The sequence below is a fragment of the Saimiri boliviensis genome, chromosome 17, assembly GCF_048565385.1.
Source record: "Saimiri boliviensis isolate mSaiBol1 chromosome 17, mSaiBol1.pri, whole genome shotgun sequence".
Classification (NCBI taxonomy): Eukaryota; Metazoa; Chordata; class Mammalia; order Primates; family Cebidae; genus Saimiri; species Saimiri boliviensis.
The window spans coordinates 65,751,099-65,777,008 of NC_133465.1; the positions used below are offsets into that span (position 1 = coordinate 65,751,099).

Sequence of the window (25,910 nt, forward strand, 5' to 3'; positions counted from 1 at the left end):
ATGGCCCTGCAGCTCCTGCTCCGTCTCACCTTCCTGGGGCTCAGCATCACCTCACCCTTGGTCCATGGGGAGGGCTTCCAAGGGCCAGAAGCCAGTAGGTGGAGGGCAAGGTCATAAACTTTGGGATTTGGGCCCTAGGGTACCTGAGTGACCTTGACCTTTATTGCTCAGTCTGGCCATATCTCTTCTTCAACTTCAACTTGCCCCAGAAGGTTCGGAAAGCATCCAGATTCCGAACAATGGGAGTGCACCCCTGCTCGTGGATGTGCAAGTGTTTGTGTCCAATGTGTTTAATGTGGTAAGTGCCGCTAGGCCAAGGGACCTAAGTCCTGAGCTGGGGAGGGAACAGGACTCAGATCTGGATAGTGCTGGGATCTCCTGCCGTGTTCTGTCACACAGTGCCCACCCTGAGGTGATGCACTGCCCTTCTCCCAGGACATCCTGCGGTACACAGTGTCCTCCATGCTGCTGCTTAAGCTGGTGAGCTCCTATCCCTGGGGAGGTATGATGGGAAAGCCCAGCTGAGTCCAGCTCAGAAGTACCAGGCTTCATCAACCTGCTGAGCTTAGGGGGATGGACATGTGGAGAGGATCGTCAGTGGTGCCCTTGTGTCCCCAGTCCTGGCTGGACACTCGCCTGGCCTGGAACAATAGTGCACAGCCGCAGCATGCTGTCACGCTGCCCTGGGACTCTCTCTGGACACCAAGGCTCACCATCCTGGAGGCGTAAGTGACAGTTCCTGCCCCAGGAATCCGCCCTGCAAAGCTCTCCTTTTCCTCATCTATAGCCTAGAGGCCGTCTGAGTGAACAGGCCCCTCCTGGCGGTCCCTGCTAGACTAGCAATGGCACCTCCACTGCCTCAAGTTCCTCTCCTCCTGCCAAAACTCTGATAGCACCCGGGATTGGGGGTGGGATGCCAGGGTCCTCCCCTGCCCCTGTCCAAGGGGCTGGGGCTCTGGCTGTGGTGCCTTTCTCCACAGGCTCTGGGTAGACTGGAGGGACCAGAGCCCACAGGCCCGAGTAGACCAGGACGGCCACGTGAAGCTCAACCTGGCCCTCACCACAGAGACCAACTGCGACTTCGAGCTCCTCCATTTCCCCCGGGACCAGAGCAACTGCAGCCTCAGCTTCTATGCTCTCAGCAACACAGGTGCTGACAGGGCAGGGGCTGCAGGGCTGGGGAGGGGAGGAAGGCTCCCAGCTCTGTGTTTAGAGCAGTCTACCCCAGGCTTGGGGAGGCAGAACCTGCGCTCCCCACTGCGCCCGACTCGAGTGGCAGCCTTAGGGCCCCTCTCTAGGGTCACAGACTCAAACTTGGACTCCCAGCAGCTCCGCAATCCTAGAAGTCTGGGCCGCATCAGTCTTCGGTCCTCCTGGAGCAACTGCCCTCAACAGCCATGGTCTGACTACGGGGGTGGGCCCCTTGCAGCGAGGCCAGAGGCTCTGGTTGCTGCGGCCTGCCTCCTGGGAACAACCTGAAGGTGCAGCCACCTTGTATGAGCCCACTGGGTGACATCTAACCGGGCAGAGAAGTCCTCCCCTTCCCTCCATGAGGAACCACAGCCATAGCCCTGTGGACCCTACTTCAAGTGTGAGATGATAAACAGACGGATGAATCTGACCACTTCTCCCTCCATCATGAAGTGGTGCAAAGTACTTTTATTTTTACAATGAAAGCTCATCTACCAATCTCATAAAGGCCCTCCTTTAACTGGAGACAATTTGGGATGTTGCGAAACAAGGTTTGGGAAGCCCTTCTATGGATCGGCTTTGTCCCCAAGTCTGTCCCTGCCAGAAGCCATCAGAAATCTCCGTCATCCTGGGCTCATGTGCTGCCCCCAGATTTGGCAGCAGGGATCTCTCCCTCCTAGTTCACAGTTCTCATTCCTACCCTCAGTGATGGAGTTAGAGTTCCAGGCCCACGCGGTGAACGAGATTGTGAGTGTTAAGAGGGAATATGTAGTTTATGACCTGAAGACCCAAGTCCCACTCCATCAGGTGGTGCCCTGCTTCAAAGTGACGGTGAGTCCAGTCGGGAGGAGGCTGACAGAGGCCGGGCCCCATACCCCTGCTGCCCACCTCCTTCCTCTCCCTGCAAGGCCCTGGCTTTTTCCCCTTCCAGCTGAGCCTGAAGAACACTGCACTCAAGTCCATCATTGCTCTCTTGGTGCCTGCGGAGGCGCTGCTGTTGGCCGATGTGTGCGGGGGGCTGCTGCCCCTCTGGACCATCGAGCGCATTGCCTACAAGGTGACCTTGCTGCTGAGCTACCTGGTCTTCCACTCCTCCCTGGTAGAGGCCCTGCCAAGCTCCTCCTCCTGCAACCCCCTGCTCAGTAAGCCCTGTTCCCTCACCTGGCCTGCCCTGTTTCTCCCTGCCACCCGCTGCTGCTCAGCTGGCTGGGCACCAGAGACACAGGGACTAGCCTCTGATCATCTCCCCATGCCCTGTCTCCCCCAGTTTACTTCTTCACCATCCTGCTGCTGCTGCTCTTCCTCAGCACCGTGGAGACTGTGCTGCTGGCTGGGCTGCTGGCCAAGGGCAGCCTTGGGGCCAAGAGCAGCCCCAGCCCAGCCCTAAGAGGGGAACATCGAGAGCATGGCAACTCAGGGCCTCATCCTGAAGGTGGGCAGGGGCTGGGGGGTAAGGAATGAGGCCTAGCAGCACACCTAGGGCTCCTAGGGCTGGGGTGAGGGCAAGGGGCTCCAGGCATGTGTAGAGGCTCCCTGCATTTACCCTGCTGGCTTTTCTGTCCCTGGTCACCACCATGTCCTCCTTCCTTGGAAGAAACAGGTCTGGGGCAGGGAGCAAACTTAGCCTCCCTGAAGTCCCAGGTGACCTCAACGCCCTGATAACCCCATGCCTTCCACAGTCTTTCTGAGAGGGGTTTCTTCAACTGAAGATGGCCTGAAATGGGCTAGACCCAAAAGTACATCACCTGAGAATCTAAGAAAGGGAAAGATTCAGGCTGATGAGCCCTGGGGTTCACTCTGATCATGTTGGGGGGACCCTGAAGAACAACTTCTTTCCCTGCCTTTGTCCCTACAGAGCCCCCCAGGGGAGTAAAGGGGTCACAGAGGAGCTGGCCTGAGACTGCTGACCGCATCTTCTTCCTGGTGTATGTGGCTGGGGTGCTGTGCTGCCAATTCATCTTCGCTGGCATTTGGATGTGGGCAGCGTGCAAGTCTGACCCAGCCCCTGGAGAGGCTGCACCCCATGGCAGGAGGCCTAGACCATAACGGGGCAGGGCCTGGGCTGCACGCCTTAGGGTGACGTTTGCTGTCCCATGGCTGGGGGAGGCCATGACAGGGTCTCTGGACAAAGCCACCCTGAGCTCTCCCTCTGCTGGCATACAAGCAAAGCGTGAAATAAACCCATCCCCATGTGCAAGTGTGCCTCAAGGGCCAGTCTTCATTCTCGTCCTAAATAGATGGGGTCCTATTTTTTTGCTTCTGACCTCTACTTTGCTCCTGATCTTTTACCCATTGTCCCTGTCTCCCAGTGCACGGGGAGGCAGCCTAACTGCTCCTTCTGCAACATGACTGCTTGGCCCTGGGCCAGGAGGCACTGAGGCTGGGGACCAGAGACACGGGCCTAAGGAAGGCTGCAGAGGGTGGGGCGGAACTCCTCCAAATGCCTCCTGCAATGTGCTGGACTCCAGGGGGAATGGCCAGTGAGCAGGCCTGCCCCCAGGCACCTAGGGGACTCCTGGGAGATGGAAAGGTCCCAGACCTCAGGCCTGTGGGAGAGCGGGAATGTGTTTTCTGCACTAAATCCAAGAGAGGGGTCAATGCTGCCTGCCTTCTCCAGGGGCTCTGGCCCTCTGGGCCTCACCACATTTCTGGGCTATAGGGGGACTTCTCTGGCCTCACCTCTGACCTAGGCTGGAGGTAGGACCATGCTGGCCTCCTGCTCTTGGTATACATGGGGCAGCAGTGGGCACAGGCCTGTCTTCCTTCTCTCCCTTCCTGTTTCAGAAGCCATCAGGGTCACAAAAGCCAAGGTGTGAAGAAACTCCAGTCTTCCGGGAGAGTGCTGGTTTGGTTGGGAACACGGGGTGTGGGGAAAGAGCGGAACCCAGGACTAGATGGCTTGGGGACATGGCTCCTGGATGGGGTGTTGGAGACAGGTCTGTGTCCCAAAGGACTTCGAGCTCACCCGGCCAGAGGCAACTTAACACTGGCTTATCTGTCCAATGACACATCAGTCTGGAACCAGGCAGGGCTAGCAGCAGGCTCAGGCAGAGGTGTCGAAAAGGCGATCGATCATGTCGCCCACCTGCTCCACACCGTACTTGATGTACTTCTCCGGGTTCTTGGTGAAGGGCACGCTGCCAAACCTGAGAGGGCACTGCCGTCAGGGGACAGGGAAGCCGACCCTCCCCAGCTCCACCCTCAGCCTAGGGCACTCCTGATAGAGTCTTGGAAGGCGTGACCCAGAGTGATTCCCTGTCCAGCCCCGCCCCAAAGCCCAGGGTGCTGGATCTGCGGCCTAAACCCATCACCGTTTCCCTTTTTCCATTGAGGGAGAGGAGCTCGAAGATGCCCACTGGGGCTGCGGGCAGCACAGGCTGGGAAGGGGCTCACTTCTGCAGAAAGGCCCCGTATGTCTCCTTGACAATGGTCTTCTGAGCCTGGCGAATCCTGTCCCTCTGCTCCGTGTCCGGAATAGCCCAGGCCTTCTGGATTTTGCATAGTTCTTCGAGGCCATCATTGAAGCCCTGGCCACCAAAAAGGTGAAAAAGGAAGGGACCCAGAGACAAAACTTTGGGTCTGTGTTGTCTCAACGGCAGCAGCAAGCAGTGGAGGGGAGAGGACCGCAACTCACCTTAAAACGCTCCTTGATAATCTGCCGCTCCTTGTCCCGGAGCTGGGAAGCCAGGAGAGACGGCAGAGAAAGCTCAGTCAGAGCAGGGCGGCCTGCCTGCACTCTGTCCCAAACACCCTTGGCCTGGGCTTCTCTCCTGTGCCCTGATGGCCTTACGTATCCTTTGCTCTCTGATCCCAGAGGGACGCTTGTCCACTTTTCCCAGAGACATGACAAAGTACCCCGTCTGCTAGACACCCCTTCCCAGCCCAGGCCTTGAGCCCACCTTGACTCCCGGCTGGAACACAGGTAGATTCTTCTCTGCGATGTAATCGGTCACCTTTAACCAACTGCCAGACAGAAAGAGAAGCATGAGGGCAGAGGACGGCCTGCCTCGACGGCCTGGTTTGTGCTGTTTGCTAAATCTCTGGATCTACTTAGTGGTTGGTGGTAGGAAGGGATGTGGGTCACAACTAAGCAAAACAACAGATTCTTTTCCTGGGAATAGAAATTGTCTAAACAGGCCGGGCGCGGTGGCTCAAGCCTGTAATCCCAGCACTTTGGGAGGCCGAGGCGGGTGGATCACGAGGTCAAGAGATCGAGACCATCCTGGTCAACATGGTGAAACCCCGTCTCTACTAAAAATACAAAAAATTAGCTGGGCATGGTGGTGCGTGCCTGTAATCCCAGCTACTCAGGAGGCTGAGGCAGGAGAATTGCCTGAACCCGGGAGGCGGAGGTTGCAGTGAGCCGAGATCGCGCCATTGCACTCCAGCCTGGGTAACAAGAGCGAAACTCCGTCTCAAAAAAAAAAAAAAGATGGAGAAACAGGGCCAGGCGCGGTGGCTCAAGCCTGTAATCCCAGCACTTTGGGAGGCCGAGGCAGGTGGATCACAAGGTCAAGAGATCGAGACCATCCTGGTCAACATGGTGAAACCCCTTCTCTACTAAAAATACAAAAAAGTAGCTGGGCATGGTGGCACATGCCTGTAATCCAAGCTACTCAGGAGGCTGAGGCAGGAGAATTGCCTGAACCCGGGAGGCGGAGGTTGCGGTGAGCCGAGATTACGCCATTGCACTCCAGCCTGGGTAACAAGAGCGAAACTCCGTCTCAAAAAAAAAAAAAAAAAGATGGAGAAACAGATCGGAAAGAAAGGAGTGAGTGGAGGGGAGATAAACAAGAGAAAGTGGGGGACACATTCAAAGGGAAGAAACAAAGCCAGGAAGAAAGAGGACCAGAGAAGCACAGAGATCCCCACAGAGCAAGGCCCAGCCAAGCTCAAGTGCTCTCATAACCTTGCGCTTCTCCTAGGCTAAACATTACCCACATCTCTGACAGCCAGCTCTTCAATTATTCTTAGCCTTGATACTTGGCAGGCTCCCCTCTAAAGTGGCTGGCCATAGTGGGCCTCTAGGAGCAGGTGGTGGCACAGGAGGGGGCTTCTCTCTCCACCCCATGAGTTTGATTAAAAACCAAGTGGAAGATTAGGGTCCAGAGGGCAGGAGTTCCCCATGACTGATCCCTGTGTCCTGAGGTGCTGAGAAGGAAGATTGAGTGGTGGCACAGGGGTGGGGAGAGGGCCGAGATGGCAGGGGGTCCATGCAGGGGCAGGGCGAGGCCAGCCTCTCACCTGCGCTGGTAGGTCTGGATCTGCTGCTCAATGTGCTCCCGGTAGGAGCGCTCGGCAGTCTTCTGTGTCACTGCTACCAGCTGGATCAGCTCGGACCTGGGTGGGGGTAAGGGACAGAGGAGAGAAGGACAGGATTGGCACCTAGGTGCAAAGGCTGTAGCAATGCCTGGGGGGGCCTCCCGTTGCACCCCAAACCTCATGAATTCTATAGCAGTAGCACTCCCACCTTCTGGGTCCTGGGATGGAGGAGACTGAAGTACCCCCTCCCCTCTCGACCACAAGAGAAGGAGCCCAGGAGGGCAGGGGCTGGCACAGCTGCACAGCTGAGGGGAAGGTGAAAGCTACAGACTCCCTCCCGCAGGCCACTTACTTCTCCAGGGACTTGAGGATGTAATTGTAGTTGTTGTGCAAGAAGATGGCACTCAGAGCTGGGTCCTCATACACCTTGGACTTGCTCAGCAAGTTCAACTGCAGGTTGCCCAGCACTTTACCTGCATAGGGAAAAGTGGGGCCATCCCCACCATGGCAGTTTGACCCAAATGACCCCATCCCAGGACCCACTAACCCACTCCTATCCATTGCTCCTCATCCTGCTTCAGAAGGCCTTAGCCCAACTCCCCTCAGTCTCTGAACTAGAGGCCAGGCTGCGGTCCCAAAGGTCAGATGGCACTTAGGAGAGGGCTCTGGGAATAGCCAGAGAGCACAGATGGAAGGAAGGGAAAGGTAGGGCATGCCAGCAGCAGGGCTGCTGGTCCGCGCAGGAGAACACTCACAGATATAGGTGCTTAGCAGCCGCTTGCTGAACTCGGAGCTGTAGCTGGTGGCGGAAGAACTGGTCTCTGTGAGAGAAGGCCTGTTATTGCAGTGGCAGTAGCCAAGACCCTCAACGGCCCTTCCCCCGGCCCATGCAGCAGTCTGAGGGGGCACTGAGACAGGCCCTGGGCTTTCTCGGGCAGAGCTGGCCACCTGCTAAGTCACAGGGAAGCTCCTGCTGCAGAAAGCACCATCCCTGGACTTTTTGGAACCCAGAGCTGCCCTCTATGATGGGGTGGTGTGGCCAAGGAACTGGCCCAGTTCAGCAGGAGGGTGGGCAGGACAAGAGTGAGATGCCAGCGCCCTGCCCCCACCCCACCCCTGGCCCACCCTGGGTGGTTTCTACAGGGCTGCCTCTTCCCTTCTGCCAACAGCAGAGGCTTAGAAGGAGCTCCCCACAGCCTCTCCACCTCCCCCTACATTTCCAACATCCCCCTCTACCAGGTCCTACTGAACAGAGGAAGCAGTGGCCTCCACAGTGTGGAAAGCTGAGGGCGATGGCAAGGCAGGGAGGCTGGGCGAGCCTGCGGGGTGTATTCAGGGCACTGACCCCGGCAGGTGCTGTGGATAAGGTCAGAGACAGAGTGGCCCTGAATGGAGCAGAGAGAACTGAGAGCACCCTGGGAAGACTCGTGTCCCCTCTGTCCCGGGCTCCCCAATAGGTCCTGAGGCTCAGTCCCCAGGGAACCTCACCCGCCAGGCTTCAGAGGGACAAGAGGGGGGCTGCAGAACCGTACTGCTTACCTCGGGGGTCTAAAGGAATATTGTATGTGTCCCCAAGAACTACGGAGTGAAAGGCAGTGCACAGAGGGGATGCAGGGAGAGACAAAGGAGGGAGAAAGATGCAAAGTGCAAAAAACAGGTTAGAAACGGCACGTCAACCCACGAAGCAGACCTCTCCCCACGACAGCCAGAACGGACAGCAAGACACAGCAGGCGGGACCTTATGAGGACCAGGGCGTGCCCTGCAAAGTAGAGAGCTGGAGATCCAAAGACTGGAGGCTGCCCACAGGCTCCCTGCCCCCAAAATGGGAAGGGAGGGGAGGGCCTGGGGACCTCAGTGCTTGGAATGACCGAGAAAGCTGCTCTTGCTCACAGGCCGACCCCCTGAGCGCCAGTCTCAGGGCAGGGGCCCGCAGGAAGACACCCAGCTGGCCCTGAGACGCTTGATACCCATGGAAGGCCAGCTGAGCGAGCCTGATCAGAGCAGGCAGACACGAGAGAAGGATCTGGGAGGCGGGCAGGGGCAGAAAGGACATCTTCCAACCAGCCAGCACTGCTCCCAGAGTGAGGACACTGCTTCCAGGGCGAGGAAGGTCAAAGGGGCTGAGGGAGGGGCCAGAGGTCCAGTGTCTAGTCTTGAAAGGTGCAGGCAAACCTTGCTCTCCTGATGCTCAGCCCCAGGGCCCCTGTGCAGGCCACATATCCACGGCCTGGAGAGACCCCCTCACTGTGCCCTGCCCTCTAACCTCATGTCTCTAGGCAAGGAGGGGAGTGGGGCAGGGGGCCCAGCTGGGAGGTGCCAGTACCTTGGGAGGCCAGCATGGCACCTGCCGTCTCCTGGAAGTCCAAAAGCTGCTGCAGGAAGAGGATGGCCTGGGTGGGGAGAAGATGGTGCAGAAGGGCAAGTGGCAGGCCTGGCCAACGGCTCCCACACAGACCCCTCTGAGTGACCAGGACCAGCCCAGGCTGGCATCTGCCCAGTAAAGAGTGAGGCTGGAAACTGTGTTTTATTTCGTGGGCCCTGGTCTGCCAGGAAAGGCCTCGTCCGTTACAGACACGAAGCATGTCACCACCCATCCTGCCACCAGGGACTGCTTACAAAGGTGCAACTCTGGTGGGTCCCTTCCACTGGAAGGGACCTGGGCCTGCGTCCCTCCCCCTCCCCAGTGCTCTGGTGGTGCCTGGGTTGCCGGTGAGCTCGTTCCTCCTCCCTCCCCAGTACCCTCGGCGGTGCCTACGTTGCTGGTGAGCTCGTGCACGGTGCCGTCCTTGGGCATGTTATATTCCTTGTCCGGGTCATTCTGCGGAGAAACAGCCTCTGGTTCCCTGAAGCAGCCCCTGGCCCACCCCACACCCTGGTGTGCCTGCTCATGGTGCCACCTCCTGGCAGACAGGTGCTAGGACACCTCTCAGGCACAGAAGCCTAGCCAGGCTGGACCAAGTGGAAGAGGGGCTTCCTGCCTCAGAGGGCTTGGAGGCCCCGGGAAGGAAAGGAAAGCACAGGGGTGCCGACAGTAGGCCTGCAGCCCAACCAGAGACCCCCAGGGACAACCCACCCTCTTGGAGATCTGCTCTCTGAGAGCCCCCCAGGGCCAGGTCGCTGTGGCGCTGGGCCTGGGCGGAGGAAGGGGAGGACGGCAGGCACCTTGATGTTGTCCGCGAAGTCCTCCAGCGCTTTGGCACCGATGGTCTCCATGGAGGTGATCAGGCCAGGCAGCTTGTTCTTGGTGCTGGCGGCCGTGCCCTGAGGAAGCACAGGGGGCCCCCAGCTCGCCTCCAGTCGCCCTGTGAGCGTCTCACCCGCCCAGGGCCCCTTCTACGCGGCTTGCATGCGCCCTCAGAGCAGAGGTGTGAGACGGAGAATGGGGTTCTCCAGGGGAGGGAGTGGGGCGGCCATGCCGGCAGCAGGATGCCTCCTGGTCGTGTTTCCGAGGGCACCTCGCCACACACCTGGAGCACCTGGTCGAACTCAGGCTTCGTCTGCTTGAGGTGCCGCAGGATGGGGAAGACGGTGAGCACTGTGGAGAAGTCATGCCGCACAATGGCCTTCCGGGCAGCAGACACAATGTTCTCCCCCTCCAGCATCAGCCCATCCAGGGCATCCTGAGTGGACAGGGAGACGGTTCAAGGAAGGGCAGGGCAGTGGGAGCTGGCTCCAGGCTGGTAGGGGATCCTTGTAGGGTGTGACGGGGCCAGTGTGCAGGAAGAGGGGCGATGCGGAGGTGGTGAGTGTCTACCCAGGACCAGTCCCCAGGGCACAAGGTGGCGGTGGTGGCTGGAGTTGAGGGCTGCAGAGTCTGCGGTGACAGCTCTCAATAGGGCTGGCCGCAGAGCCCCTGGGGCAGGGCAGGACCTGTATCAGGGAGTCGAAGGTCTTCTTCTGGTGGTGCTCAGGGATGATGTCAGCCAGCAGCTGGTACTCGCTCTGGGCCAGCTTGACGAAGGCACTGACGCAGTGGATGTAGGCATCTGTCTCCACGTCCAGCATGTCATCTCTCCCTGGGGATGGCACAGCTCTTGAGCTGCCGGTCTGAGGCCAGCCACACTCCTGGCTGGGAGTGGCGTGGGTCCCCCGGCTCCTGGCCTGTAGTCCAGACCAGCAGCGGATGGGGAAGAGGCCGACTGTGCTGGCAGAAAGCTGCGAGGATGCCAGCAGACCCCGCCAGGTGTGAGAGGAACAACTAGAGCTGAGCCTAGCCTTTGTTCTGGCTTCATTCTCAGCTCTGTGCAGACAGAGGGGTCAGATGCCAGAGGCAGGAGGGTGAGGGACGGAAGGATAAGGAGGGAAGATCCCTGAGAATCAACGTCCTGGATACTGACCCCAGGACTGAGCGTTCTGCAGAGGTAGGAGGGTAAGGGACGGAAGGATAAGGAGGGAAGGTCCCTGAATCAACGTCCTGGATACTGACCCCAGGACTGAGTGTTCTGCAGAGGTAGGAGGGTGAGGGACAGAAGGATAAGGAGAGAAGGTCCCTGAATCAATGTCCTGGATACTGACCCCAGGACTGAGCATTCTGAGTTGTACCTGACAGAGGGAAGCCCAGGGTGGGCAGGTGGCAGTGCCACCTCAAGGAGGCTGGCACTGGGGTCATCCATGTGGGCAAACGCAGGGCCTGCAAAGGCAGTGACCACCCCAGTCAGGGTTTCTGGAACGTCTAAGAGGGTGGTGGGCTGCAGTCTTTGAGGCTGGCTGGCATGGGGTCAAAATCTGAGAAGGGGCTGGTAATTCCCAGAGAAGAGGGGTTGCCAGCTGCCCCAGGAGGAGGCCAGACCCTACTACTGGAGGCCGCAGCAGGGGCGCCTACAGACAAAACCAGTGGCAGAACCGCCTGGTCCTGTGTGCCAAGGGATGGGCTCCGAGGGGGTCAGAGCTCTGAGCTGTTGCAGGAGACAGACATCAGGGCTCCCTCCCCTCAAGGCAGCCGCCTTCCCTCTCTGCCTACTTTCTGAGTAGCAGCAGCTTCTCCCCTTGGCCCAGGCCTGAGAGCCAGGCACGCACTCCCATCTGGAGAGAGGCAAGGAGACCCTAGGCCCAAAAGAGAGAGAGTGGAGAGAGGCGCATAGGCCTGGCCATCTTCAGAGCAGAGTGGGCCCGGCTGGGCCAGGCAGGAGCAGGCCATCTGGGGACCGCTGCAAAGGCATTGTCAGCGGCTGCCCTGGGGCTGGACTGCGGTACTCACCGGCCAGTGGCCTGTGCTTGTCGTTCAGGGCCTCGGACAGGTGCTTAACTCGGAAATCATGCTCGTGACCTGGCGAGACGTTGGCCGCACAAACACAAGCAGCGTTTATCCAGGGGCCAGGTGGGCTGCCCCTTGGGGTGCGGGGAAGAAGCCTTTCATCTCCAGGAGGGGGATGTCAGATGGGGGGTGGGAAGCGGGCATCGGGAAGGGCTCTGAGCCCCTCCTCTACCTCAAGCTACCTTGGGAACAGCCATTTCAAGCCTGACTTCAGTGAGCACCCAGGACCGTCCTTAGCTGCTCACTTCCCCAAGCCTGGAGGCCCAGGGCAGTGGGAAAGGACCAAGGAGGCGCTGAAGAGCTGACGCCTGGCCCCAGGGGGTTCCCCACCTCACTGTATTTGGGAACAGCCCCGGTTTGCCTGTCCCCTGCTGCACACGCTCCCCTTTCTAAAGAGGGGAAGGCCAGGAGGCCTCGGCCAGCTGGGGCCTGCCACTGCTGGTCTGAGCGTGAAAGGGCTGCCCCAAGACAAATAACTTTCTCTGAGTTCACACGGGAGACGCGGACAGAGACAGGGAGGGGAGGAGGGAAGCCTCAGGGAGGGCAGAGCTGCCATCAGCCAGAGAGGACCAGGCCGAGGGCCGCGAAACTGTCCCTGCACCCACTGAAGCCCGAGTGGCATCCGGGACCTGCCGTTCCCACCCTGCTCCCCTCAGGGTTTCTCCCGAGGCCCTCCTGGGGGGAGGCTCTGCCCTGCCAAGTGCGTGGACACACAGTGGAGGAGGAGGGACGGGAGGGAACACAGGGTGATTACCTTCCAGAGGAATGAGGTTAGAGCCCCCCTTTTTCCCATCTAGACCATGCTGGGAATACTGTTTCAGAAGGTTCTGAGCCTTACGGATCGTCCCTGTCACCAGAGCCACACAGAGAGGAGATAAGAAGACCTAGGAAATGAGTGAGAGAAAACAGCAGCGGCCCTCCGCCTGCCCCCAGGCCCCGCACCCGGCCCCATACAGTGAGCAGGCCCTTCCCTGGGACCCCCAGAGACCCTGGGGACAAGGACGAAGGAAAGGAGTCATTTCCTTCTCCACAGGAGCCTTGATTCTACTACTGACCCTCCTTGTCCTGGATTTCAGTTCATTTCTGAAAGGACCGAGGGTGATAGAGATAACAACGGACCAAGATCCACCAGGAAAAGTGAAAATAAAAAATACCACGGAGTGGCCCTGTCATCAGAAAAGGCAGGGGCTCAGGTCGGAGGAACTGGTGATAAAGCTCTCATACCCAGAGGGCACAACCAGGATGGCAGAGCCTGGGGGCACCCTGAAGCCAGCAGGCCTCCAGCCCAGCCCAGCCCCAGACTCCAGGCAGAGTTCTCTGAGCATGCTCAGTGTTGGGACATAAGCTGAACAGCAGCCAGCGGGAAGCCATCCCAACTGAACTTCCGGGGAGCGCTGTGCCCAAGGTGGAAGGCTCACAGACCCAGCGGCAGCCTACCCACACAGCAGAGTTCTCCAAACCACCAAAGCCACAGGAAAAAATCCGAAAGCCAAGAAGGGGTTAACAGAAGCCACCACACAGAGAGCCTGGAGGGTGCACTCGGAAGGAGAAGGTACATGTTCTTGGCATGGAGGAAAAAACCAAAAGTTAATATCACAAGTGAAAGCAATCAGCACAAAAACGGCAGCGCCCACAGCCGCCTGGGTCAGCCTCCTCTGTCAGCCTCCTCTGTCAGCCTCCTCTGTGGGAATGAGACATCTCGGGGCCGAAGACGTGGAGAAATCAACTCCCGTCTCAAATAGATAAGTGCAGCTGCCTTGTTAACAAAATGTATGGGAGAAGGAAGGCACCCGGGACGCCCCCGCCCCCCACTGCCCATCTGAGCACAGTGAGGATGCTGTGTCCTGGCAGCTCCTCAGAAAGCTGAGGGAGGAAGGGGCAGTGTCTGGAGGCTCATTGCTTGCACCTGCACTGCACCACACCACACCACACCACACCACAATTAGCTCTTTTTTTCCTTCTTTGTTTTTGAGACAGAGTCTCGTCCTGTCACCCAAGCTGGAGTGCAGTGGCTCAATCTCAGCTCACTGCAACCTCTGCCTCCCAGGTTCGAACTATTCTCCTGCCTCAGCCTCCCGAGTAGCTGGAATTACAGGCATGTGCCACCATGCCTGGCTAATTTTTTTTTCTATTTTTAATAGAGATGGAGTTTCACCATGTTGGCCAGGCTGGTCTTGAACTCCTGACCTCAGGTGATCCGCCTACCTCAGCCTCCCAAAGTATTGGGATTACAGGCATGAGCCACCATACCCAGTTCACGATTAGCTCCTAATAACCAAGTCCCACGGCCTGGCTCTCATCTGCTTTGTTCATTCTCTCCCCTTCAGCAAGCACGGCTCACTAATGAGTGAATCTGATTCCTGTCCCACGACCCACCAGGAGCAGAGGCAGACGCACACCCGCAGGATGTGGGTCGGGAACGTGGATCTGGTGGCCACCAAACCCATCAGGCACCTAATTACCTCCAGGGATACTGAGGTCACTACTTCACCTGGGAGGCCCCCCTGCCCCTCTCCTCAGAAGTGGGAACCAACGTCCCCAGGGCTTGATTCCTTAAAGCCTGACATCAGTCCTGAGCCCACCAGTTCCTGACGACTCTTGAAACCCCACAGCCCCCCACAGCCGGAGAGTTTTCCTCTTGTATCTCTGGGGCAAGGATCGATGTGGTCCACTGTGAGCTCCCTGAGATCAGATCCCTGCTCCCTGAAAGGCCGGGGGGCTGCATGGCCAGCGGGCACTCTTAGGGCAGTGCAAATAGGGCTCTGGGGCCTCCTGGGGGCCAGTCACAGAACCAGGCAGAAGAGGAAGCGAGTGCAGACTAGCTGGGGCCCAAGCAGCCTCGCAGCCTTACAGGGACGGCTGCTCCACACCACACGGAAGACACAGAAATGCCCTGGCCACCGCACAGGCAGCTGGGCCCACAGGCTGGGCTAGCAGTCCCCGTTGGCAGCAGGTTTTGTCTGGGTGGGTAGGGAGAAGGCCCCAGGCCCCAGCTCCCTAATGCTCTACTCACTTGTGCCTCTGAGAGCGGCCCCTGTTCTGCCCGTTTCTCCAAACCCTAAACAAGGGCCTGCAGGGGAGCAGGTGCCCTCGTGGAGCAGACGCTGCGCTCTCCGAGGGGCGGAGCAGGTAGGAACTGGAGAAAGGGAGGGTAAGTAAGTAAGTAAGCTCTACACAAAGCCTGTTGTCACGAGAAGTAGGTCCCACAGCAGCTAGGGCAGGTGCTTGCAGCAGCAGCTGGGCAGGGGGCCGGCCTGGGTTGGAGCAGCCCCGGCATCTCTGGCTTTCTCTCCCAGAGCAATCTCAGTCCCACCTAATAACCAAGTCCCCACTGGAACATCCCAGCATCTCCTCAAGCTGCAGCAAGCACCTCTCGGTGGCGAGACCAGGCTTGCCAAGCTGTGGCTCACAGAGACGCTATTTACCTGGAGCACAGACTACAAGGGACATGACGCCAGTGAGAAAGAACAGAGAGATGACGAGATGTTCACCCAGGACAGCGACAGCCCCGCCCAGGCCTCTCATCGTGGTGCCCCTTTCCACAAGGCGCCAACTCACACTGGAGCCCAAAGCCAGTTTAAGTTCTTCTGAGAGGATGCTCTGGGGTTTCTTTCCTTTGTGGATTGACCGGGAAAGTGAAATTCTCCCCATCCAGCTCTCAGCTAAACGTCACTTCAGGTCACCCTGCTTTTCTGGAAGGTGAAGGTTAGAGCGCCTGTCCCCTTGCTGTCTCAGCATCCTTCCTAGCTGCAGCAGTGTGTCAGGCCTCCTGACAGGGCGATGTGTGTGTGAGGGGGGGGTCCAGGCAGGGGCTCTGCCCTGGAGGCCTCTGCAGCCTGCCTCAGACAGGATTAACTGAGTACCTGTAAGCCCCCCACTACAAAGAAGCTGTGTAACCCCCAGGCTCTGCTGGCTGGAAGGAAGAGCCTCACCCTTGGGGGGACTCACTGGGTGGGCAGACACTTGCTTTCTGTCCTGTGTATCTACAGTCGGGGTTACCATGACAACAAACTCTGGAGGGACCTGATGCTGCGAACGCTAGACTGGACAAAAGCAGTGCAGGTCCCAGTCAGCCTCTGGCTGTGGCAGAGATGGGCTAGGATGGGGGCTCACCTGGCCGCTTGACTGGCTTCTTGGTAGGTGTGTCTTTCCTCTTGTTGGGGATAGCAGGGGAGTAGGGTACCCCAGAGGAAGAACTGCTCTTATGGAAATGCTCCTTCAGGCCCTTGATGGAGCGGTCCAGCTGGCTGGAGCGTATCTGGTAGTAGACGTTCATGAAATCTAAGGAGACACGGAGCGATAGAGGTATGGCTGCCAGGCCCTGCCCTGCCTTGCAGACCTGCCATGTCTACCTGTCAACCCTTCCTAGCATCTGCTTTCCATTCTGGGTCACAAGCCACCCACGTCTTGTCCCAAATCAGGCAGTCTTTCAATTTTTTTTTTTTTTTTTTTTTTTAGGCAGGGTCTTTCTCTGTTGCCCAGGCTGGAGTACAGTGGCACCATCATGGTTCACTGCAGGCTTCACCTCCTGGGCTCAAACAATCTGCCCACTTCAGCCTCCCAGAGTGCTGGGATTACAGGCATGAGACACTGTGTCCAGCCAGGCAAAGTCTCAAAAGAGAAAAATATCCTCTAATAGAACTGATAATTAGTTGTAAGTTGTTATTTGTTTTTGAGACCGGGTCTTATTCTGTTGCCCAGACTAAGTGTAATGGCGCAATCTCGGCTCACTACAACCTCCACCTCCCAGGCTCAAGCAATTCTCCTGCCTCAGCCTCTCAAGTAGCTGGGATTATAGGCACATGCCACTACCACCTGGCTATTTTTTGTATTTTTTAGTAGAGATGGGGTTTCACCATGCTGGCCAGGCTCATCTTGAACTCCTGACTTCAAATGATCCACCCACCTCAGCCTCCCAAAGTGCTGGGATTACAGGCATGAGCCACCTTGCCCAGCCCTAGTTGTAAGTTTTGAATGGTACTTTTTTTTTAAAAAAAGTAAAAAACATAAAGTTAACATCCAGATTCGACTTGGTAAGGGGTCAAAGAACATGAGCAATTTATAGGAGGTGAAAAGACAACAAATGTCAGTGAATGAAGAACACACATCTTTAGTCATTAACAAAGTACAAATTAGGCCGGGCATGGTGGCTCACACATGTAATCCCAGCCCTTTGGGAGGCCGAGGCAGGCGATCACAAGGTCAAGAGATTGAGACCATCTTGGCCAACATGGTGAAACGCCATCTCTACTAAAAAATACAAAAATTAGCCGGGCGCGGTGGCTCAAGCCTGTAATCCCAGCACTTGTGGAGGCCGAGGCAGGCAGATCACCTGAGGTCAGGAGTTCAAAACCAGCCCGGCCAACGTGGCAAAACCCTGTCTCTACCAAAAAATACAAAACTTAGCTGGGCATGGTGGTGTAATCCCAGCTATTCAGGAGACTTAGGCAGTAGAACTGCCTGAACTTGAGAGGGAGAGGTTGCAGTGAGCCGAGATCACGCCACTGCACCCCAGCCTGGGTAATAGCGAGACATCATCTCAAAAACAAAACAGTGCCACACTGAATATCCATTGGAGTTTTTATTTTCTAAAATTTTCGCTTAAAGATTTGTTTTTCTAATCTTAGGACTGGGTAAAGAAATAATGGCAACATCGTGTCATGGATATTATATAGCTGTTGAAAAGAACAAAGCAAATCTACATCTACTGATATGAAACAATCTCAAGGCATATCATGAAGTTAAAAAATAATAATCATAAGACAGTGTAAGTACATGTCCTCTCATTTGAGACTTAGAAGATACATACATATTCTCTCTTACACACACACACACAGATTTGCATGAAGATTTTTGGGGGGGGCAGGCACGGTGGCTCATGCCTGTAATCCTAGTACTTTGGGAGGCCGAGGCAGGTGGATTACCTGAGGTTAGGAGTTCAAGACCAGCCTGGCCAAAATGGTGAAACCCCAACTTTACTAAAAATACCAAAAAAAAAAAAAAAAAAAAAAAAAATTAGCCATGTGCAGTGGCGCGCACCTATAATCCCAGCTACTCGGGAGGTTGAGGCAGGAGAACTGTTTAAGCCTGGGCTGTGGAGGTTGCAGTGAGCCAAGATCATGCCACTGCACTCCAGTCTGGATGACAGAGCAAGACTTTGTCTCAAAAAAAAAAAAAAGATTTTTTTTTTTTGGAAGGGTATAAATAAACCTTTTTTTTTTTTTCTTTCTTTTGAGACAGAGCCTCGCTCTGTCCCCCAGGCTGGAGAGCAGTGGTGTGTTCGCAGCTCACCACAACCTCCACCTCCCAGGTTCAAGTCACTCCTCAACCTCACCTTCCGAGTAGCTGGGACGACAGGCATGTGTCACCACACCCAGCTCATTTTTCTATTTTTTGTAGAGACAGGGTTTCACCTTGTTGGCCAGGTCTTGAATTCCTGAGCTGAAGCCATCCACATGCCTCAGCCTCCCACAGTGTTAGGATTACAGGCGTGGCTACTGTGCCCGGCATAGATACACCTTAACAGTGCTCATCTGTGGGTTATGTCACAGAGGCATCAGGGAAGTGGGAGATGGACTTTGACTTTTCACCCATGGCTTTCTGTACCATTTGAATATTTTACAACTAATCAAAAAAGGCAAAGGAACATAAAAACCAAGTCAAGAAAACTTTGAATTTACCTAGATTCACAATCTGATATGTAAGTCATAAAACTGTTGTTTATATTGGTTCCAGTTGAACTTTCTTTCCCCCCCCCCCCCCCCCCCGGAGACTTGCTCTGTCACCCAGGCTGAAGTGCAGTGGTGCGATCTCAGCTCACTGCAACCTCTGTCTCCTGGATTCAAGCCGTTCTCTTGCCTCAGCCTCCTGACTAGCTGGGATTACGGGCATGTGGCACCACACCCACCTAATTTTTGCATTTTTAGTAGAGACAGGGTTTCACCATGTTGATCAGGCTGGTCTCAAACTCCTGACCTCGTGATCCACCAGCCTCTGCCTCCCAAAGTGCTGGGATTACAGGTGTGAGCCAATGTACCTAGCCCCAGTTAAACATTCTTTTATCAAAAGCCCATGACCAGTGGATTAAAGAATAAAGGGGAGAAAACTCCCTCTGCCTCTGGAGTGCCATGTGGCTGAACCACAGCCCCTCACCTTGGTTGCGGCCATATTCCACCAGCCAGCGGGAGATGCGAATGACATCCTGGAGCACGCTCTCAGGCAGGTGCTCCAGGGCCACGTCCTCCTGGGCCTCCAGATCATCGTCACCACTTATCAGATCCAAGATGAGCACAGGGGAGACGACCTTACTGTGCCGCGTCATCAGGCTCCGGAACTCGGACTCCAGGGACTCCTTTCCCCTCTCAAAGAGCAGTTTCTGCAGGGATGACAGAAGGAAGTGGGTGCCTGCTGCTTCAGTGTTCTGCCATACCTGGCTGGTCCCTGCCTGAGCAAGCTCTGTCTTCCTAACTCGGGGCCTCTGTCCTTTTCTGCCCTGATATCCTTTAACCAAAGAAGAAATGTCGGGAAGCGGCTTTGGTGACTCCTTGACTTCATGTTCTCTCAAAATTTATGTTTACAGGTAAAACCCAGGGTTTTACAAGAAAGTGGGTGCTTAATAAATACTGGCTGATTATTTTCTCACTGTATCGTTAATTTGTCTCCTTGTTAGTGAGGGGTTTGCCAAAGAAAATAAATAAATGAATTGGACAATATCAAACTGAAAACTTTTGTGCTGCAAAGAATACCATCAACAAAGTGAGAATGAGAGAAAATATTTGTAAACCCCACAGAATGAGAGAAAATATTTGTAAACTACGTATCTGATAAGAGACAGGTATCACAAACATAGAAGAGAATAAATCTGTCCACAAGATGACATGTTTAAGAGGGTTTATACCAGTGTTACTCACAAGAGACAAAAATTGGAAACCACCTAAGTGTCCATCGGAGGATAAATGGTTAAAGAAAATGTGGTCTGGGCTGTGTGAGGTGGCTCACGCCTGTAATCCCAGCACTTTGGGAGGCTGAGGCAGGTGCATCATGAGGTCAGGAGTTCAAGACCAGCCTGGCCAAGATGGTGAAACCCTGTCTCTACTAAAAATACCAAAAATTAGCTGAGCGTGTTGGTGGGCGCCTATAATCCCAGCTACTCAGGAGATTGAGGTAGAGAGTTGTTTGAACCTGGGAGATGGAGGTTGCAGTAAGCCGAGATAGAGCTGCCACTGAACTCCAGCCTGGGTGACAGAGTGAGACTCCATCTTTTTTTTTCTTCTTTTCTTTTCTTTTTTTTTTTTTTTTTAAGAGACAAGGTTTCACCATGTTGGCCAGGCTAGTCTTGAACTCCTGATCTCAGGTGATCCGCCTGCCTCAGCCTCCCAAAGTGCTGGGATTACAGGTATGAGCCACTGCACCCGGCTGAGACTCTATCTCAAAAAGAAAATGTGGTCTGCCCAAATAAAGGAATATCATATGGCAAGAAAAAGGAATGAAGTACTAACACATGCTATAGCATGGATGGATCTTGAAAGCATCATGCCAAGTGAAAGAAGCCAGTCACAAGAGACCAGGTATTATAAGATACCATTTATATTAGAAGTTCAGAATAGGCAAATCCATTAAGGTGGAAAATAGATTTGTTATTTCCAGAGGCCCAGCTACCATCTTTCTCTGATGACCTAATAACCCCAAAACTTAAAGATAAAATGCCGGCAGGTACAGTGGCTCATGCCCGTAATCCCTCGCAGCACTCTGAGAGGCCAAGGTGGGAGATCAAGTGAGGACAGTAGTTTAAGACCAGCCTGAGCAACACAGAAGACCTCATCTCTACAAAAAATTTAAAACTTAGCTGGGCATGGTGGCACATGCCTGCGGGCCCAGCTATTCGGAAGGCTGAGGTGGGAGGATTGCTTGAGCCCAGGAGTTTGAGGCTGCAGTAGCTATGGTTGTGCCACTGTAGTCTGGCCTGGGTGACAAAGCCAGACCCTGTCTCTTTTATTTATTTATTTTTTTGAGACAGGCTTTCACTCTTGTTGCCCAGGCTGGAGTGCAATGACGTGATCTCAGCTTACCACAACCTACGCCTATGGGTTCAAGAGATTCTCCTGTCTCAGCCTCCCAAGTAGCTGGGATTACAGGCGTGCACCACACCTGGCTAATTTTATATTTTTAGTAGAGATGGGGTTTCTCCATGTTGATCAGGCTGGTCTTGAACTCCTGACCTCAGGTGATCCATCTGCCTCAGCCTCCCAAAGTGCTGGGATTACAGGCATGAGCCACCGTGCCCAGCTCAGACCCTGTCTCTTAAAACATATATATTAAAAAGACATAATGCAAAAAAAAGTCACATAGGTTCAGGTCCCTAGAGTAGATTCACGGAAACAGAAAGTGGAATGGTGGTTACCAGAAGACAGAGGAAGAGAGAATGGGGAGTTAGTGTTTGACGGGTATAGAGTTTCACTTGGGGAAGATGAACATACTTGTGGAGATAATAATGGTGAGGGCTACACAACAATGTGAATGTACTTAATGCCACTGTTTTTTGTTTTTGTTTTTTGAGACGGAGTCTCGCTCTGTCGCCAGGCTGGAGTGAAGTGGCATGATCTCGGCTCACTGCAACCTCTGTCTCCCGGGTTCAAACAATTCTCCTGCCTCAGCCTCAAGTAGCTGGGACTAGAGGCACGTGACACCATGCCTGGCTAATTTTCATATTTTTAGTAGAGACGGAGTTTCACCATGTTGGCCAAGATGGTCCAACCATCAATTTAGAGTTAAAATAGTACATTTTGGCCGGGCGTGGTGGCTCAGGCCTCTAATCCCAGCACTTTGGGAGGCCGAGGCAGGCAGATCACCTGAAGTCAGGAGTTTGAAACCAGCCTGGATAGCATGGTGAAACCCTATTTATACTAAAAATACCAAAAAAAATTAGCCAGGCATGGTGGAACGTGCCTGTAATCCCAGCTACTCAGGAGGCTGAGGCAGGAGAATTGCTTGAATCCGGAAGGTGGAGGTTGCAGTGAGCCGAGATTGCGCCACTGCACTCCAGCTTGTGCAACAAGAGCAAAACTCCATCTCAAAAAAAAAAAAGTATGTTTTATATTATGCATTTTTAACCAAAATAAAGAAACAACAAATACATTTTTAAAATCAAATGTGGGTGGGTGCGATGGCTCATGCCTGTAATCCCAGGCCAAGGCGCAGGATCACCTGAGGTCAGGAGTTCGAGACCAGACTGGCCAACATGGTGAAACCCCATCTCTACTAAAAATACAAAAATTAGCCAGATGCAGTGGCGCACACCTGTAGTCCCAGCTACTCAGGAGGCTAAGGCAGGAGAATCGCATGGACCTGGGAGGCTGAGGTTGTAGTGAGCCAAGCACTGCATTCCAGCTTGGGTGAGAGTGGGACTCTGTCTCAAAAAAAAAAAAAAAAAATTAAACATATGTAATTTATAATATAAATTAAATAATTTTTTTTTTTTTTTTTTTTTTTTTGAGACGGAGTTTCGCTCTTGTTACCCAGGCTGGAGTGCAATGGCACGATCTCGGCTCACCGCAACCTCCGCCTCCTGGGTTCAGGCAATTCTCCTGCCTCAGCCTCCTGAGTAGCTGGGATTACAGGCACACGCCACCATGCCCAGCTGATTTTTTGTATTTTTAGTAGAGACGGGGTTTCACCATGTCGACCAGGATGGTCTCGAACTCTCGACCTCGTGATCCACCCGCCTCGGCCTCCCAAAGTGCTGGGATTACAGGCTTGAGCCACCGCGCCCGGCATATAAATTAATTTTTATAATATATTTTAAAAATTTATAATAAAGAATTTTTAATAAAATGAGTCCCAAAAAATTAAAAAAAAATGTGTAATTCTTGAGGCAGAAATCCTAATGCCTATAGGATGTACTGTCTTACCCTTTTGTGTATTCTATCACATACATCCTCACGCTGGCCCCATGTCCCTCATGAGACCAGGGCAGAGACTGATGTCCCCAAACCTCTCACATTATTCTGCTGATCCCTTACCACTTTGTTGAGTTCTGGGCTGTCTGGGCTGTTGTCCTGGAAATACTCCACTGCCTTCTGAATCTTGGCCATGCTTCCCAGGTACTCTTCCAGCCTTCCTGTGGGACTGAGAAGAAGAGCCAGATCACGCTGAGGCATGGAGGATGAAGAGGGACTAAGGACAATGTATTTGGAAGGGGCAGAAGGGAATTAATACAGGGGACTCCAGGCTTAAATATATTCTACCCCTCCTCCCTTTTAAGGACTAGGGCTGTTGGTCCAAGAGGCATTCAGAATTGACCCTCTGGGCCTCACTCACCCCTCTCTAATGATCTTCTCAGTGTCACTGGCCACATGGTAGTAGCTGATCACATGGTCCAGGCAGGACAGAGTCTTCTCCACATTCTCCTGCAACCGCTGCAGATTCTCCGTCTGCTTGTGCACAGGGATGATGGAGTTCTCCAGCTTCATAAGGCGGCTCTCAAAGGATGATAAGATAGACACCTGCAGGAGGGAAGCCTCTTGATCTCAGGCCTCATGGTGGTCCCAGCACTGCTTCTACACACCCACCTGTGGCATTTCCTGCCTTTTATCTGGTTTCTAGATAATAAACTCCACAAGGGAAGGACCAGAGTGTACCTGTTCCCCACTGTGCCCTCAGCACCTATCATTCGCCTGGCAGATAGTAGGTGGTCTAAGACAAATTGATTGAAATTTTATCTGAAGGCAAACCAACCATCGTATTAATGCTTCCTAAAATAATCAGCCCAAGATGGCTTCCTTTCCACCCTTTGAAGCCAAATCTCCAAATCTCAACTTCTGCTCTCTCTGATGCATTCCTAAACTGGACTGGAGGTCATTTCATACAGAGTAGCCTTAAATGCATTGCTGTCAAAACCCTCTCTAAGGATGAAACTCATTAAATAAGGACTAGAAACTGGGCATGATGGTTCATGCTTGTAATCCCAGCAATTTGGGAGGCTGAGGCGGGAGGATCGCTTGAGCCTAGGAGTTCAAAACAAGCCTGGACAACACAGTGAGACCCTGTCTACACACACACACACACACACACACACACACACAATTAGCAAGGCGTGGTGGTGCATGCCTACAGTCCCAGCTACTGTGAGGCTGAGGCAGGAGGACTGCCTGAGCCCAGGAGTTAGAGACTACAGTGAGCTACAGTCATGCCACTGCACTCTAGCTTGCACAACAGAGCGGGACCCTTTCTCTAAAAATAAAAAAAATAAAAAATAAAAAAATAAAAAATGCTGGCCGGGCGCGGTGGCTCAAGCCTGTAATCCCAGCACTTTGGGAGGCCGAGGCGGGTGGATCACGAGGTCGAGAGATCGAGACCACCCTGGTCAACATGGTGAAACCCCGTCTCTACTAAAAATACAAAAAATTAGCTGGACATGGTGGCGCGTGCCTGTAATCCCAGCTACTCGGGAGGCTGAGGCAGGAGAATTGCCTGAACCCAGGAGGCGGAGGTTGCGGTGAGCCGAGATCGCGCCATTGCACTCCAGCCTGGGTAACAAGAGCGAAACTCCGTCTCAAAAAAAAAAAATAAATAAAAATAAAAAATAAAAAATAAAAAATAAAAAAAATAAAAATTTTTTTTTTTTTGAGACAGAGCTTCGCTCTTGTTACCCAGGCTGGAGTGCAATGGCGTGATCTCGGCTCACCACAACCTCCGCCTCCTGGGTTCAGGCAATTCTCCTGCCTCAGCCTCCCGAGTAGCTGGGATTACAGGCACGTGCCACCATGCCCAGCTAATTTTTTGTATTTTTAGTAGAGACAGGGTTTCACCATGTTGACCAGGGTGGTCTCGATCTCTCGACCTCGTGATCCACCCGCCTCGGCCTCCCAAAGTGCTAGGATTACAGGCTTGAGCCACCGTGCCCGGCCTAAAAAAAAAAAATTTTAATAAAATTTTTTAAAAAAGGACTAAGACTTTATTATTGTGTGACTAAATACAAATACTAGTTTGTATTATTCACTTTGTGCTTTTCCAGTCTCCCCTAGGAATAAAGAAAGAAACTCATTTATTGAGTACCTATTATATACCAGGCACTGTGCAAGATGCAGTCTCTTGCATTAGCGCAAATGACCATCACAGACACATTGGGAGGCTGGCACAGTCTCTGTTTTAGCAGATAAATTCGCAGACACCAGAGTTACCTATCAGGAGCCGCACATCCAAGCAGCAAGGATTAGATCCCAGATCTGCCTGACTTCAGGACTCTTTCCCCTAAAGTCCTCTGGAGTGAAGGCTGAGTCTTCTCTGCCCTCAGTAATCTCAAAGAGCCAGCCTCCCGGGCAGAGGGTCCATTGACAAGGACGCATGCCCAGTACCGAGCCCACCTGGTCAGTCTCAGTGTTTGCAGAAGGAGACAAGGAAGAATGGCGAGTTTAGACAGAAAGCAGCAAGTCCAGGCCAGTGGGAAGTGCATCCTTCTCAGGGAGGGGCGGAACACCGGGAGGGGGCTAGGGAGGAAACCCACACACTGCCTCCGACGCTACGCGTGCCAGAACCCCAGGCCGCAGGAACCGGAACGGCCAGGTCGCACGGCTGTCCCCCAGGGTCCGGAGGACTGCCGCCCTCCCCCAGCTGCGGGGAGACTCACCATGTTGTTAGTGAGCTGGTCGCTCTTCTCCAGGCTGTCTCGGATGAAGGACAGCGTCTCCTCCTCCTGGGGGCAGGGAAGGGGAGGACATCACCAGAAGCCAGAGGCTAAAGGCCACTGCGTCCCGACCCCACGGCCTACCCCCAACCCCATCGCCTCGCAGGGTGCGCTCCCTCCCACCGCTGCCTCCTCTCGGAGTAGACACCCAGGCCCCGCTGTTGGCCCCTTTCCCTCACCTCCTTCCCAGCCTCCCCAGCCCCATGCCCACCTGCTTCAGCTTGTCCTCGATCTCCCGCCGCCTGGCGGATGCCTCCTGTGGGGGAATCATAGCTCCGAACCCCGCAGATCCCACTCCCCAGTATCTTTCTCTAGCTAGCCCACCAGGCCCCCGTCCCCGTCACACCCACTTCCGCTCTTGGTCCCGCCCCAGGATGAGCCATGTTTAGAGTGGCAGGCGGAAGTGCGCCTGGGCGGAGCCCAGGATCGGACCGACGGCCATCTTGAGTGTGGCTCTGAAGTGAGGCGTACTCCGATCTTAACAGGAACCTCGACGCGCCTGTTCCTTGCCTCATCAGAGA

General features: G+C 54.5%; 2 protein-coding genes across 12 annotated transcripts; one reads left to right on the forward strand and one right to left on the reverse strand.

The window, feature by feature from the left end:
• ZACN (zinc activated ion channel) lies at nt 1-3,388 on the forward strand. Its single transcript, XM_003931715.4, is given in 10 exon segments — nt 1-94; nt 172-213; nt 216-298; nt 436-480; nt 619-725; nt 981-1,150; nt 1,898-2,022; nt 2,123-2,333; nt 2,459-2,623; nt 3,047-3,388. Coding segments are annotated over 10 exon segments (1,233 nt in total). The 3' UTR covers nt 3,238-3,388.
• On the reverse strand, nt 2,642-25,750 carry EXOC7 (exocyst complex component 7). 11 transcript variants are annotated; one of them, XM_039476123.2, is made up of 22 exons: nt 25,601-25,750; nt 25,333-25,398; nt 23,025-23,209; nt 22,727-22,832; nt 18,861-19,083; nt 15,822-15,989; nt 14,722-14,844; nt 12,463-12,555; nt 11,652-11,720; nt 10,325-10,470; nt 9,922-10,074; nt 9,617-9,715; nt 9,210-9,272; nt 8,778-8,844; nt 7,993-8,031; nt 7,209-7,274; nt 6,806-6,926; nt 6,436-6,531; nt 5,091-5,154; nt 4,826-4,867; nt 4,585-4,718; nt 2,642-4,337 (listed from the first exon to the last, which is right to left on the reverse strand). In XM_039476123.2, exons 1-22 carry the CDS (start codon nt 25,658-25,660, stop codon nt 4,235-4,237), a joined length of 2,286 nt encoding a protein of 761 aa, XP_039332057.1. In that variant the 5' UTR covers nt 25,661-25,750; the 3' UTR covers nt 2,642-4,234. The 11 variants fall into 11 exon arrangements, with proteins under 11 accessions (XP_039332057.1, XP_039332060.1, XP_039332058.1 ...); XM_039476126.2 differs by lacking the exon at nt 11,652-11,720; XM_039476124.2 differs by lacking the exon at nt 7,993-8,031.
• Between the last annotated feature and the right edge of the window lie 160 nt (nt 25,751-25,910).

Coding starts and splice junctions, on each gene's coding strand:
- EXOC7 (XM_039476123.2), bottom strand. CDS start 25,660: ATGATTCCCCCACAGGAGGCATCCGCCAGGCGGCGGGAGATCGAGGAC. Junction 9,716..9,921: donor AGTTCGACCAGGTGCTCCAG/GTGTGTGGCGAG, acceptor GTGCTTCCTCAG/GGCACGGCCGCCAGCACCAA. Junction 7,275..7,992: donor TATTCCTTTAGACCCCCGAG/GTAAGCAGTACG, acceptor CTTCTCTCACAG/AGACCAGTTCTTCCGCCACC.